This window comes from Nannobrachium achirus (assembly GCF_963921795.1).
Source record: "Nannobrachium achirus genome assembly, chromosome: 24".
Lineage (NCBI taxonomy): Eukaryota > Metazoa > Chordata > Actinopteri > Myctophiformes > Myctophidae > Nannobrachium > Nannobrachium achirus.
In genome coordinates, this window is record NC_137831.1 from 7535060 (window position 1) to 7550059 (window position 15000).

A 15000-nucleotide genomic window follows, 5' to 3' on the forward strand; every position below is an offset into this window, starting at 1 on the left:
GGAGACAACATTATTAAAAGGGGGGAAAAGACGTGATTTAGTCTACTTACCAGCGAGTGAAAATGCCTGGGTTATAATGGGGGCGGACGGGGCTGAAGAGCAGCAGAGGCTTGCTAAGAATGAGAACAGGCTTCAGTAAGAGCAGTGATGGCTGAGTGGTTAGTGTCCATACCTAGGACTCCGGAGACCCCAGAGGTCGCAGGTACGATCCCCCGCTCCAGCTATCACTGCTCCCCCCCTTGCGCTCCTTGTGGGCTGCCTCATAGGGTTCAGCTGGGTTAAGCTGAAAAAAAAGCAGCTGGGTTGGGCTGCGATACCCGAATTTCCCCCGCGGGAGGAGTAGGTAACTATCATTATCATATCATTATCAAGCTAGGCTAAGCTAGAGACTTCCGTAGCTTTCCACGCTTACAATGGGAGTCGACGTAAGTGTCATAACTCTCTCCATTCTACGGGTCTGGGCCATACATGGCCTACTTTTGCGAAAGACGCAAGTTGGCACCTCGACAGAGTGCAGTTCTAGTTCATTCCTTCATTCATCCATTCATTCACTCTGTCTCTCTCCCTCTCTCTCTCTCTCTCGCGCTCTAGGGGGCGGAGACCCTCAGAGCCCTCATCCCATTGGCTCCCTGGACGCCAGCGGTAACCTGGTGCCTGGAGCGCTGTACTCTGATAGGCTGAAGAGCGGCGTGATGTCACTGACCAGGGTGCAGCCCAACACCTTCAAACTGCGCTTCCTCCAGACACAGGTGCATTATGGGACACACACACACACACACACACACACACACACACACACACACACACACACACACACACACAGCATTCTGGGGCTGCTGCTACTGTCACTGTTAGGCATGTAACAATGTATTGTGAATTGATTGAAATCAATTCAAACTGGTGACAATTTTAATAAATTTCTAAAAGCATAAGGCGCGTCAAAAAAAGAAGAAAATACAGGATCTTTGTAAAATAATTGATTAAAAAATAGTACATTATTTGCTACTACTGTATAGAAAACTCATAATTGTAAAAAGATAACAATACTGGATTTGTGTAAGAGATATATATTTTTAATATATGGAAAAAAGAAATTTGGAAAAAGAAATGTGTTTAAAAATAATTGTGGACCAAATTGAATTGTGAACCTATAGCATCGTGATTCTAATCGCATTGTGAGTTGAGTGAATCGCTACGTGCCTACTCACTATCTAGCTCTCCCATCTCTGTGCGTGCGTGTGTGTGTGTGTGTGTGTGTGTGTGTGTGTGTGTGTGTGTGTGTGTGTGTGTGTGTGTGTGTGTGTGTGTGTGTGTGTGTGTGTGTGTGTGTGTGTGTGTCTCCTAGGAGGTGGACATGGGGCAGTACGTGTGCAGTGTGAGCTCATGGAGCTCCAACAAGCAGGGAGACATGGTGAAGACAGCAGAGTTCCAGAGCACTGCCCTCACTGTGCGCTGGGAGCCCAAACGTAAGACCATCCACTCTGTTCTGCTGTGTACTGTAGTACTGTGGTTCTCAAAGAGGGGTCCTTGGAGGGGGAGGGGTTCCAGGGGGTCCCCAGCTAAATGTATTAACTCATTCTGAGCCCAGGACATTAACGGATTAGGGGGTCCAGAGTGCCCCCTCCCGGCCCCATTAACGGCCGCTGTCTTATTTTGAAGGCCAGAAGTCTAGACCGGAAGTACTTCCGGTCTGACGTCATCGGATCGTGCGCCGGAACCGATGCGTGTCCACGTGGAGTTGTGTAATGGCCGACCGGGAGCTTTTATAACTGTGTAAAATAAGCGAGCATCTGCCTCCATCCTAGCTTCTAAAGTGTAGTTTTGAGATAATGGACATTAAAGATGAGATCGGCCGTCCACCTCAATGTTATGGGATGACTATTGTGTGCTCGTGGAGCCGTGATGATGACAAATCAGCGCGGATTTCGTCTCCGGAGCGTCGGCCATTGTACTAGGTATTTTTACTCGCCGTTACAGTAATATATTACTTTTCCCGCGACATCGCGTGGATGGCACTATAGATACTCTATTACTTTTCCCGCGACATCGCGGGGTTGGCTTTTAATGAGTTAATACAACTTCAAAATGATCAAATCAAATCCATGTTAGTTGCTTGCTTAGAGATTTTTTATAACATGTTTGAAACATCCTGAAAGTGTTGAAATGTTGAATAATCCCCAGCACAAAACATTTTCAGATGGGGCGTCCGCTGCCAGAATCATTAATTTACTAGACCTTGGCACAAGTTTGAGAACCACTGCTTGAAAGTGTACAAATGTATACTCGTACGCTCCCAAGAGTTATGTCTGTGTGCTAACAATGCATGCTAAAATGGGGGTCCTTGAAATTAAAGCTTGAGTACTGTACTGTACTGTGTCACATGAAAAAGAGTGGAGTTACCTCTGTGGCCTCTTGTGTGCACTAGAAATGTGGCCCTGATCGACGTTGTAGAGAAGCGACAAAAGCCAAACAAGCAAGTTTGGACGGCTTATGACCTTCGGATATAGAAGCGGGCTTGTTGATGAAAGACATCAAGCCATAGGTTATTATATTAGCACCATTAGCAGCCGTCTGTCGGTGGGGACTCTCAGGTGTATTCAGCAACTTTTCTTTTTTTTTTCACACCTTCCAACCGACTGATCTCCCAACTACAACTGACTTGCCGTCTGTAGTAGTAGTCTGGTGGAGAGCTACCTTTACAGTCTGTAATAATCTGTAGTCTAGTCTGTTTGGTGGAGAGCTACCTTTACAGTCTGTAATAATCTGTAGTCTAGTCTGTTTGGGCGAGAGAAACCTTGACAGACAGCTCGCCTCTTGCCGAGTGATGGAAAAAGAAAGGTTCTACTGAATGACAAATAGTTCTACAGATGTCTGTTTCAACCTGCCCTGGGAGAGAGTCCAGGTTTAAGGCTAATATACATTTTCCTTCCGACATTTATGGGAAGTCATATTATCCCCTCAGAACTCCTGCATCCCCCAGACGTCCTGACGTTCCCAATGAGTTCTGAAAGCCAGAACTGACTCTTCTTTCGTGTATCATCTGTCCTTGGTCTACGCCTTGTTTTACCTCGTACAACAAATCTCTTTGCCAGAAACAGCCCATCTCCAACTCAAGGTTGCGTTTTATCGATACACCGTGTGTACACTGGTACACGAAGTACATGAACATATATCTGCTGTCGGGCCGAAACCTCCCAACTCCAAAATGTTCATTTTTGGGAAAATTAGTTCAAGTGGAGTTAGGAGGTTTTGCCCCAAGCACTTTTTACTACTTTCCATTGGTTCAATATTATTTTAACCAACACTCAGATGTAAAGGGTGTTCAATAGCCCTGATTTATGCCAAAAAATTAAAAACCTCAAAAATGGAGTTAAGAGGTTTTGGCTAGACAGTGACGATATGTTGTTGTTCTCTACAACCAAGTTATTGAGCAGCTATTTCTGGTCAATGTTCCCCCTCATGTGTTGGCGGTTCAAGCGTTTAACCGGTTAAAACCAGGAAAGCATCTGTAGATGATATACAGCAACGTAAGTTTTTCAGAAAACACTTAGGATTTAGAAGGCATTTGCAGAATAGGACTCGGGTCTCCTTGGTTCAATTGGCAGCAGTGAATTCACATGGACTCACTCCAGCTGAATTGATCAATGTCACTTAGTAAAACGGACCTGAGTTGCGCTGTACTTGGGCAATCTTTTTCAATCTACAGTGAACCAAGTCTCTTCACCGAAAATAACAGATCTACAAGCTCACAACTCATCACGTTGTGACGGGTTGGTAAAGAGCACTTTACTGTTATCACACAACAAGCCTCCACAGAGAAAAAACACTCAGGGAAAAGAGTCTCCCGGCTGCTGTCATTTATTTCCCACAGCGATCTGAGAGACATCAGTGCATGTAGACTCCTGTCAAACTCCCAGTGTCTCTTCAGTCAGACTGACAGACAGACAGACAGACAGACAGACAGACAGACAGACAGACAGACAGACAGACACCACTCCTGGGAACAAACGCCAGCCTTTGAACCTGTCCTTTTCTGGTGACTGTTGTGGGGGGAAAAAAAACCTTTACTGCATGTCAATATCTTTATCCCTCTATGTCTCTCTGCCTTCTCTCTCCTTCTCTCGCTTCTCTGTCTGTCTGTCTCGCTGTCTATATCACTCTCTCTCTCTCTCTCTCTCTCTCTCTCTCTGTCTCTGTCTGTGTCTTTTCCTCAGGTGGTTACAGTAAGTACCTTTGGAGGCTGGAGAATGTCTCTAGTCGTCGGTTGTAGTGGCACCGCGTTTGTTACCATAGTTGTCGTGAGCAACGACAAAAGTCAATTGGCTGCGAGAGACGCCATTTTGCGCTAGCAGCCAGACACACACAGTGATGTGTCAGACACTCCACTGATTGACTCATTGTGATCTTATATACAGTAGTTCAGTAGTAACTACCTCTATGCTCACCATCATATGAAAAAACATAAATATGGCTCAACGCTGCATGTGTCTGTCTGTCCATCTGGCCCTGTCGCTCTCCCAAAACTGTCTCCTCTGGGTGTCCCCATCCTGTCTCTCTGTCCCTGGCTGTCCCTCTTGTCCCACTCTCCCTCCCCGTCTGTGTGTCTGTGTGTCTGTCTGTCTGTCTGTCTGTCTGTCTGTCTGTCTGTCTGTCTGTCTGTCTGTCTGTGTGACCCAGACAGCGGTGGGTCATCAGCAGAGATGCAGAGTGACAGCAGGAAGTCATAGTTTTGCGGAGCGGAGTTGACTATAAATGGACGTCATTGTTCTGAGACTTTATGATGAACCACCCCCCCCCCCCACCCCCTCATGGGTCACTTATCTCTCTCTCTGTTTCACACACTCACACACACACACACACACACACACACACACACACACACACACACACACACACACACACACACACACACACACACTCACACACTCACACACTCAGAGAATATCTCGCACATTTGAACCTTCTGCCCTCAATCTAGTCAATTGCCCGATGATGTAACAGTGTCTCTATTATTGTGTGTGTGTGTGTGTGTGTGTGTGTGTGTGTGTGTGTGTGTGTGTGTGTGTGTGTGTGTGTGTGTGTGTGTGTGTGTGTGTGTGTGTGTGTGTGTGTGTGTGTGTGTGTGTGTGTGTGTGTGTGTGTGTGTGTGTGTGTGTGTGTGTGTGTGTGTGTGTGTGTGTGTGTAGTCCTTGGCATTAGGAAGTGGCTGCTTTAAAAAAAACGGTTGTTGAAGTGCTCTTCTCTTCCTGTTTGGTCACTGAATGGGAATCCCCTCTGAACACACACACACACACACACACACACACACACACACACACACACACACACACACACACACACACACACTCGCGCGCGCGCGCACAGTCCAGTGGTCAGCGTGCGGTGCGTTTACAGCGATGGGATGTTTTCAATGTGTTTATCTGTTGTTTTGATTGTGTGATCCTACTGAGGACATGGCCTTTATTTAGACTAACTCAACAGCCGCTGACACAGAGCGTTTAGGCTCTTTGATCTGGCCCTGACGCCATCACATGATTGATGTACTCTGTATTAATGTGCTTTATCAACACTAATGGTGCGTTCAAACCTGCATAGTCCGAGCAGCGAGATTTATGTACAAAGTGAATGTAAAGAGGAGACGATCCGAACGGGGCGGCGCGAACGGTCCCCTCAGTGTCTTCCAACTGAAGCAACTTTTTTTCTCCTTTTTAATTTTAACCACTTGAACCATATCCTTGAACCGTGTCCATATTCTGAGAATCCGAAAATAGCAGCTGCGAGGCGTTGTGAGCTTGTAGATCGGCTATTTTCGGCAAAGAGGTTTGGTGTAGAGGGGAAAAAGAGCAGACTAAGTACAGAGTGAAAGGTCAAGTTTATTAAGTATTGACGGTTCAAGTGGTCAAAACACAAATTGACATGAATCCAAAATACACTGATGATTGTGCTGTCGAACGATGAAACTATATGGAATGTATGAAAGGTTGTGGGGGTCCCTGCTTCATCTGTCTCTCAACTAAGGGGTCCTTGGCCTGAAAACGTTGAAGACCCCTGATATAGATTCATTGATCCTTCACCCACCAGTCGTACCAGCACTGATCAGATGGATTCATTGATCCACTGTGTGCTTCCCCCGTGCAGGTCCCACTCTGCAGGTCGTCGCCACGAGGGTCCGCGAGGCCTCTGTGGGCGGGGCCACCTTCGAGATGAGCTGCAAGGTGACCCCGACCCACCTGGCCGAGGGGGCGGGCTTCTCCGTGCTCGTCCAATCGCAGGAGGGCCTGGAGGGCGCGGCGCGCACCGCCGTCAGCCTCAGTCCGGACAACGTGCTGCAGCTGGGAGACGCCACCGACCCCAACAGGAGGTACGCACGCATGCACACGCACACACGCTCGCACAACCAGGGGCGTCACAGGGGGGGGGGGGGGGGGGGGGGGGGGGGGGGATGGGACTGAGTTACTAGGGAACAAGGTGGAAGGGCCTTAAGTATTTTATGCTTTAGCTATTGAAAAATAGCAGATATACAAGTTATCTACAAGCTCACAGCGCGGCACTCGGTACCACGCTGCTATTTTTCAATAGTTAAACCACAAAATAATGTGTAATAATGTGTTCCCAGTCTAAATGGGTTAAACCCCCTCCCCCTATGAAGAACATTCATGGGGCGCCCGCAGTGAATCCTTGTACCCAGGGCCCAGAATTTGGTGCTGCACCCCTGGACACAATAGCGACATTAAGCAGACCGTTTCTACTACCGCAACGTGAGGTGGGACTACGGCTGCTATGACGTAATCGCCGTAGCGATCGAAATGGTTAAGCAAAGTCTCGACGGGTTCCCACCCCTTTCACTGAACGCTTTGGTTCCCATGGCGACGCGCACACGCAGCAGACGGAGTAGGCGCTACCTGGGAAGGGACCTTCTGCCGTAGTAGAGACGGCTGCTGCGACGGCAGGTTTATCTATCGATAGCGCGGATCATTTCCGATTACCGTTGTCATCTGCCGTTGCCGTAGCGTTGCTTAAACTGGCTAATGGCACTGGTTCCCAAACAGTGGGATGGGACGATATGAAGATTTCATCTCACGATCATTGTGACCAAAGAGATCGCGATTTACGATGTTATTGCAATGATCAAAATGTCCCCAACATTCCATTATCGGCTATTCTTTAGCAAATAGATTACATTAAATTATAAATTAAATCTCCACGATACGATTGTCTTGAGTGTTTTTTTTTTTAATCACGATATATCGCTTATCGTCCCATCCCTAGTTGGAACCCATTTGTGGGGTGACAGATCAATTATTATGGGCCACAACTCCAGTAAAAGTACCATTTTCTTTTCCTACAAAAATATAATATACATTTCAAATGATGGAAAATCTTTTGAAATATATCACTTTATTTTAAAATATATTTTTAAGATTTTATACATTTTCTAACAAACACATCTAAGAAATTCCATAAATTAAATATAATAATAATTAAGTAGTAAAAGTAGTCGTGAAAATAGCCGATCTACAAGCTCTCAACGCGGCGCAAAGCAACGCGTTGTGAGCACAATGGTATCACTACGACTGTGATACGACTTTCCAGTTCTCACAAGCAAGTTGTTTATCCATCTCCCTTTACCTAACCCAGGGGTTCCCCAAATAGGACCCCCTAAACAGCCATAGCCTCTGGGCTGAGCCTGAGGCCCCCTATTGTGAGAGGCTTTTAAAGAGGGAGGGAGGGAGAGAGAGAGAGAGAGGAGGGGATGTCTAGCTTTATTAGACAGGAACTTATAGAAAGACAGGAAAGGGGCAGAGAGTCTGGGTGTGACCGTGTGTTTCTATTTTAGTGATGGTCCACATAATGTACATGTACAACAGCTCTGGAAATAGACATACTGTGTGTACTGTACTATAATAATAACTTGTAATACGCCTCAGGGCGACATGCAAGCTCACCCTAAAGGGCGAGGTCGTGCCAATTCTTGGCCTTCTGGCCAGTGATGTATATCGGACCAGTTATCCATATATGGAGACACCTGCATGATAGTCAACAATGTGATGTCAGAACATGCCCATATATGGGCATTACCAAATTTGGGCATTCCCAGATATGTCTTTAATATTGATGGCTTCAGGACAGGGATCTCCATATATGGGCATAAAACGGACATGGAAGTAATTAATTTGCAAGTGTAACTCGTGATATATAGGCATAAAAGGGACATCAAGCCAGAGCGTGATGTCAGAGCAGCAAACCCATTCTGTTAAGAGTGGTTCCTCTGACATCAGTGACATCAGAGCATGATGTCAGAGCGACAGCCACAGTGTCATGTGTGACATACGGTCGCAATAATAACGGATGGCATTTTTATATCGCTTTTCTAAGCAGTTGTGAACTCACAGCGCTTTCCAATGGTTCATTCATTCATACATTGGGAGGTGAAGCGGTGAACAGTTGACGCCAGCGTCCTCACTTCCTACATTCACACACCAATGGTGGCAAAGCTGACACTGACCGACTCATTGGAGGCAACGTGGGGTTCAGTGTCTTGACCATGGACACTTCACATGTGGACAGGAGGAGCTAGGATTTCAACCACCAACCCACGGCTCATTGGACAAAAAAATTCAAATAAAAAAAAGAAAATAGCCGATCAACAAGCTCCCAACGCCTCTTAACACAAGGTGTTGTGAGCTTGTAAATCGTTGTGAGCTTGTAGATCTACAAGTCTATGCCCTAAGCGGCAGCCATGCACACACACACACACACAAACACACACACACACACACGCATGCACGCACACACACACACACACACACACACACACACACACACACACACACGCGCACACACACACACACACACACACACGCAATGTTGGGTGAATGATTGGTGTTCAGATATTGACTACAGTGTGTTTTAACCCCGTCCTCTCCAGAGACAGCTTGGTGCTCAGTAAGTCGGGTCCCCTGGAGTTCCGGTTCCGTCTGTCCGGCGTGCAGCTCAGTGACCGGGGGTTCTACTGGTGTGACATCACAGCCTGGAGCAAGCAGCATCCGGGACAGGCCTGGACCAAGGCCACCAGCGCCCCGTCCAACAAGGTCCAGATAGACTTCCAGGAGAACGGTGAGTTCTGCCCAGCAACACAGATTTGTTTCATAGAAGGGATATTTAATTTTCAAACATATTTGGTAGGCCTGTGACGATTCACTTACCTCCCGATTCGATTCGATTTCGATTCATAGGGTGACGATTCGATTATATCACAATTATTGAGTTTTCCTGCGATTTGCGATTCGAATCACGATTATTGCGATTTTTCCCCAAAAATGACAGCTTTTTTATATTGAAACATTTTAAAACAATTCTAAACAATATAAAACATTAAAAGTTGAATCATATACTTCAAATCAATGCAGCCAAATAAAGTCAGTCAATCTTTCTGACATTTATTTCAGCCAAAGTGCCAGTGGTACAACATTACAACAACATGTTCCTGGTCAAGATGCCAGAAAACACAGAACACAAGTTGTGCTGCAGGCCTACAGCAATGTGCTAGCTTTAGCCATAACATGACATCCTCATGACCTAAAACTGTTCCTTTAGGACCTGTACTTACTCGTCTGACTTACTTGTGCAGTAACAAATAAATGTAACCCTGAGTGACAAGTAGCTGCACACAGCTCAGAGTGTGAGTGTCTGCTGACTTAAAGTGGTTATTTCACCTTCAGGTTAATTTCGCCTTTTTTGTTAATAAATAAATAAAATCTGGAAAATCGATTCTGAACTTTGAAAATCGATTTAATTGAATCGTGGCATTAATTGAATCATGGCATTAACATCACGATAATATAGTAAATCGATTTTTTTTTGCACAGGCCTAATATTTGGGCTCATCTACTCAGGATTATGTGAGCGCCCCAAACAGTTGACCAGTAACCCTGGCCCCTTACTGCAGTGGTTCTCAACCTTTTCAGGCCTTTTCATAGCAGATCTACATGCTCACAAGCGTTTTGTGAGCATGTAGATCTGCTATTTTCACAATTTCTGCCTCTAATATTTGACAATTTGGCCAATGTTTAATTTGTCATTTTAGAGGTATTAAAAAGTCCTTAAATTGTCACTTTATAAAATGTACAGATACCCTCTGTACACTTAAACCTTATGTTGGTTTGTTTACTGTTGAGTGAGAAAACAATGTAGCACATTAAGGTAATCATCTGTGGACCCCCCAAAATAATTTAAGGACCCCTCTGGGGGGTCCCGACCCACAGGTTGTGAACCACTGCCTTACTGTATATTTCAGACAGTTTACCAGTAACCCTGGCCCCTTACTGTACTGTATATTTCAGACAGTTTACCAGTAACCCTGGCCCCTTACTGTATATTTCAGACAGTTTACCAGTAACCCTGGCCCCTTACTGTATATTTCAGACAGTTTACCAGTAACCCTGGCTCCTTACTGTATATTTCAGACAGTTTACCAGTAATCCTGGCCCCTTACTGTATATTTCAGACAGTTTACCAGTAACCCTGGCCCCTTACTGTATATTTCAGACAGTTTACCAGTAACCCTGGCCCCTTACTGTATATTTCAGACAGTTTACCAGTAACCCTGGCTCCTTACTGTATATTTCAGACAGTTTACCAGTAATCCTGGCCCCTTACTGTATATTTCAGACAGTTTACCAGTAATCCTGGCCCCTTACTGTATATTTCAGACAGTGTACCAGTAACCCTGGCTCCTTACTGTATATTTCAGACAGTTTACCAGTAACCCTGGCTCCTTACTGTATATTTCAGACAGTTTACCAGTAACCCTGGCCCCTTACTGTATATTTCTGAAGTACTGTTTTTAGCCCTCTTCTATACTGCAGTTTGCTCGCTTTATTTCTTTTTTTCCATCCCTTCCTTGATCTATTATTCTGTCTCTCTTTTGAGAGGGAGAGAGACTTGCAGGCTCTTCACAGACTTCACAGGAATTATTATTATTATTATTATTAATGCAGTACATTACTGCCAAAAAGATGGTGTTGTGGGCTTGTAGATCAGCTGTGTTTGCCACGGGACACACACACACGCACACACACACACACACACGCACACACACACACACACACACACACACACACACACACACACACACACACACACACACACACACACGTGTCAATGATTGATTTGATTTGATGTGTTCAATCAATAATCAATCATGTCACTAACACACATAAGGAGACATCTAGGTATTTACCCAGACACTAAAGCACTTAACAAGGCTCTGCGTTGAACAACATACAGCTGTGTGTACAGCACATAGAACACATGACGTGTATGAATTATATACAGTGTGTGTTTATTAATATTGTACGTGTAAGACCACTTTGACAGCCACATATACGAACACACAGAGTGCAAATTTAATGCATGCGTGTGCACGTACACACACACAGTAACGTGTTTAATACACAACGAGACACTAACACACGCGCGCATTTACGATACATGTGACACGTAGGATAGCGCACGGCGTAAGCCCACGGCAGCCGTCGGCCCATTTCGTGGCGTTTGATCTGACGGAGAACAGACAGGGAGAGAGAGGTATGAGAGCAGGGGTGTCACACCAAATTCTGGGGCCCTGGGTACAAGGATTCACTGCGGGCCCCTGCACAATTACTTTGTGCTTTAAGATCTACAAGCTCACAGCGCGGCACCGAAAAATCATGAAAATGTGTGCACGTTTTTGAATATTTTAAATCCTTCTAAGGTTTTTTGAAAAACCTACGTTTCTATGTCAGTGGTGCTCAAACCTTTTCATGTGAAGGACCCCCAAAATGATATGTATTTGGCCACGGACTCCCATCTCAAAATATTTAGTTCCAGGGACGAGAAGAAAATTTGAGTTACAAATGTTCGCTTAAAAAATACATACACAAATATTCAAAGATTTGCACACATTTTCACGACTTTTCAAAAATAGCAGATCTACAAGCTCGAGGCACTCGGTGCCGCGCTGTGAGCTTGTATATCTGCTATTTTTCAATAGCTAAAGTATATATAAAATAATTAAGGGCTAGGGGCCCTAGTAACTCAGACCCACTCCCCCCCCCCCCTCCCCTTGTGACGCCCTTGTATGAGAGGAGAGAGGGAGCTATGAGAGGGAGAGAAGGGGAGAGGGAGGAGGAGAGGAGTTGAAAGTGAGGAGCATCAGAAGGGTTTGAGAAGAGGAGAGGAAACAGGAGTGTTAGAGGAGATTAAAGTGACTGCTCACTGCAGCTGAAGGTTTTGGGTTCAATTCCACTGTGTATTTACACACACAGACACACACACACACACACACACACACACACACACACACACACACACACACACACACACACACGCACACACACACACACGCCCATATATGAGCATTACCAAATATGGGCATTCCCAGATATGTCCTTAATATTGACGACATTGGGACAGAGATCTCCATATATGGGAATAAAACGTATGTTATTTAGTAAAGCCAAGCCTGGGTTTGATGCCTGGAGATCTCCATATATGGGCATAAGGGGGTACCAATGTATTTTATGCCCATACATGGAGATCCCTATCTGAACCAGCCACACAGATATGGGCCAGGTCTTGGCCATCTGGCCAGTGAGATATATATATATATATATATATATATATCGATGACATCAGCGATCTTCATATGTGGGCATAAAAGGGATTCTGGGGAATACCCATATATGGACTTTTACATAGGTGATGTCACCTGTGACATCACATGTGATGCCACAGTGATGTGTCAATGGAACCAACCCATAGACAGTAAAAATGTGTACACACACAGAGACAAGCAGTGACATTTCTCATGGTAAACTGCGGTCACAATTTTATGCAGTATATGTATATATAATAATATATAATTTAAATCCAAAGTGACTTGAAGGCAGTCATGTACTATAACGTATGTAGAATGATTGTATAAATCATTTACACATGACATTATCGCAGTAGCAGTGAAATGGCATGGCCCGCTAGCTCTGTCACTACGCATGACCAAGTGCACTGAACCAGTGTGTGTGTGTGTGGGTGTGTGTGTGTGTGCGCATGCACATCTGCTATTGAAAGTATTTTCAATAGCCTTTTATCTCACCGTTGGGCCTTCGATGCCAAACTTTGCACACACACTCCTTGGCTGGCAAATCACAACCTCCGCCTCTGATTTCTCACATGGCCCTCTTCTAGCGCCACCATCGGGACGATTTTTTGCAAAACACATGTTTGGACACTGCTCCTACAGATTTTGGCCTAAAATCACGCAAAGCGGCACACAGTATCTCTAAAGTCATGTCATCAACATGGATCTGTCCCATTTCCCATATTCCCTCCTGATTGGCTACAATTGCCTTCGAAAGTTTGTGTATGCGACCTGGCGGTCGCTTATGGGAGTAAGCGACGATTAGGACGTTTTACTGGTTATTGATGGCAGCATATGCATAGTACTGTGTTCTATCCGTCTGTCTTTCAATGTTATACGAGATACTGTACATAAAGTGGTTCCTGTGTAAATAAGCCGTGAAGCTTACTAGGTATCGTTCGTTTTTACGTGAACCGATACCCGATAGTATCGACGTCATGCGATCGATACCATTAAAAGTATCGCAGACGATACCCATCCCTAACTGTCACGAACCTGTACCTTTTCCTATGCAAACTTCTAATAAAGTATTCATTCAATCAATCAATCAATCAATCAATTTGTTTGTGTTCCAGGCCCCTCCTTCTCCGTGAGCCTCCAATCAGACATCAGCACGGTGTATCCCTGGGAAACGGCCAAGATGGAGTGTTCCCTCAGTGTGTCTGGCTCCACCCCTAAGACTGGTACACACACACACACACACACACACACACACACACACACACACACACACACACACACACACACACACACACACACTCATGCACACTGTGTGATCTGTGTGATGTGTGTATTACAGCTGTCAACAGCAGATTTAATGAGGATGTTTTTATCATACGTCCACTGAAAATACATCTGGGAACTACTGTACACAAGTGCTCTCTCTCTCTCTTTCTCTTCCTCCCTCTCTCTCCCTCATGCTCTATCAGTCACACTCTCTCTGTAAATGTCGTGGGTATATGTGTGCGTAGAGAGGTGCATGTTTACTGTCAAATCTGACATGTTTATTTTGTAGAAGTAGTTGTTAACCACGTATTTTATAGAAGTTCTTATTACCCGCATAGTTTATAAAAGTTGAATTGAAGAGTTTTTTTTTTATTTTTTTTTTATTTGTTTTGGGGCTTTTATGCCTTTATTGATAGGACAGTAGACTGAAATGGGGTGAGAGACGGGGAGCGACACGCGGCAAAGGTCGTCCGGATCGGCAATCAAACCGGCGACGCCGCCAGGCATCCATGCTTATCGTGGCAATGCCTAAGTGGTCTGCTATTTTTGAAAAGATCTTTGAATATATCTCTTTTAAAAGCGAACATTTGTAACTCAAATATTTGCTTCTGGGGGGTCCCTGGAACAACATATTTTGAGATGGGGGTCCGCGCCCAAATACATAATGTCCAAATAGTTTTTGGGGACCTTGACATGAAAAGTTTGAGAACTACTACTGATTTGGATACGTGACGCGCGCAATGACACCTTTTGGGGGCGTCAGGTTTTTGGGCCTAATAGTGTGGTAGGTGTTTCGGGCCGGCCGAGACCCTTTATTTTCAGGCCCGTTGAGAAGTTGAACTCTAGTTCCACTATCACGTTGTAGTCAATGCTTCATCACTCCATTCTCATTGTTTAATGCACTGTTCTCCTGTTTTACACATTAGATCAACTCCCTCGCTCTCTTTCTCTCTCTCTACACAGTATACAGTATGTCTCTCTCTCTCTCTCTGTTTGCATTATCTCAAACATACAACAGGCCTTCACAATCAGCAGTGTGTGTGTGTGTGTGTGTATGCGCACGCGCGCATTCACCTCCACTTCCATACGTCAAC

The 15000-nt window shown here is 45.1% G+C and overlaps 2 protein-coding genes across 2 annotated transcripts in view; one reads left to right on the plus strand and one right to left on the minus strand.

Moving 5' to 3' along the window:
• Window positions 1-15000, minus strand: part of tgds (TDP-glucose 4,6-dehydratase) — a 273449-nt gene that overhangs the window by 112916 nt on the left and 145533 nt on the right. The window lies entirely within an intron of this gene.
• The window catches only part of ptgfrnb (prostaglandin F2 receptor inhibitor b), a gene marked incomplete at both ends in the record, with an annotated part of 142864 nt that overhangs the window by 104297 nt on the left and 23567 nt on the right, over window positions 1-15000 (plus strand). The window contains 5 exons of the mRNA XM_080720154.1: window positions 592-749; window positions 1346-1466; window positions 6139-6361; window positions 8930-9117; window positions 13756-13863. Coding sequence (XP_080576280.1) covers window positions 592-749; window positions 1346-1466; window positions 6139-6361; window positions 8930-9117; window positions 13756-13863 — 798 coding nt within the window. The remainder of the gene's footprint in view (window positions 1-591; window positions 750-1345; window positions 1467-6138; window positions 6362-8929; window positions 9118-13755; window positions 13864-15000) is intronic.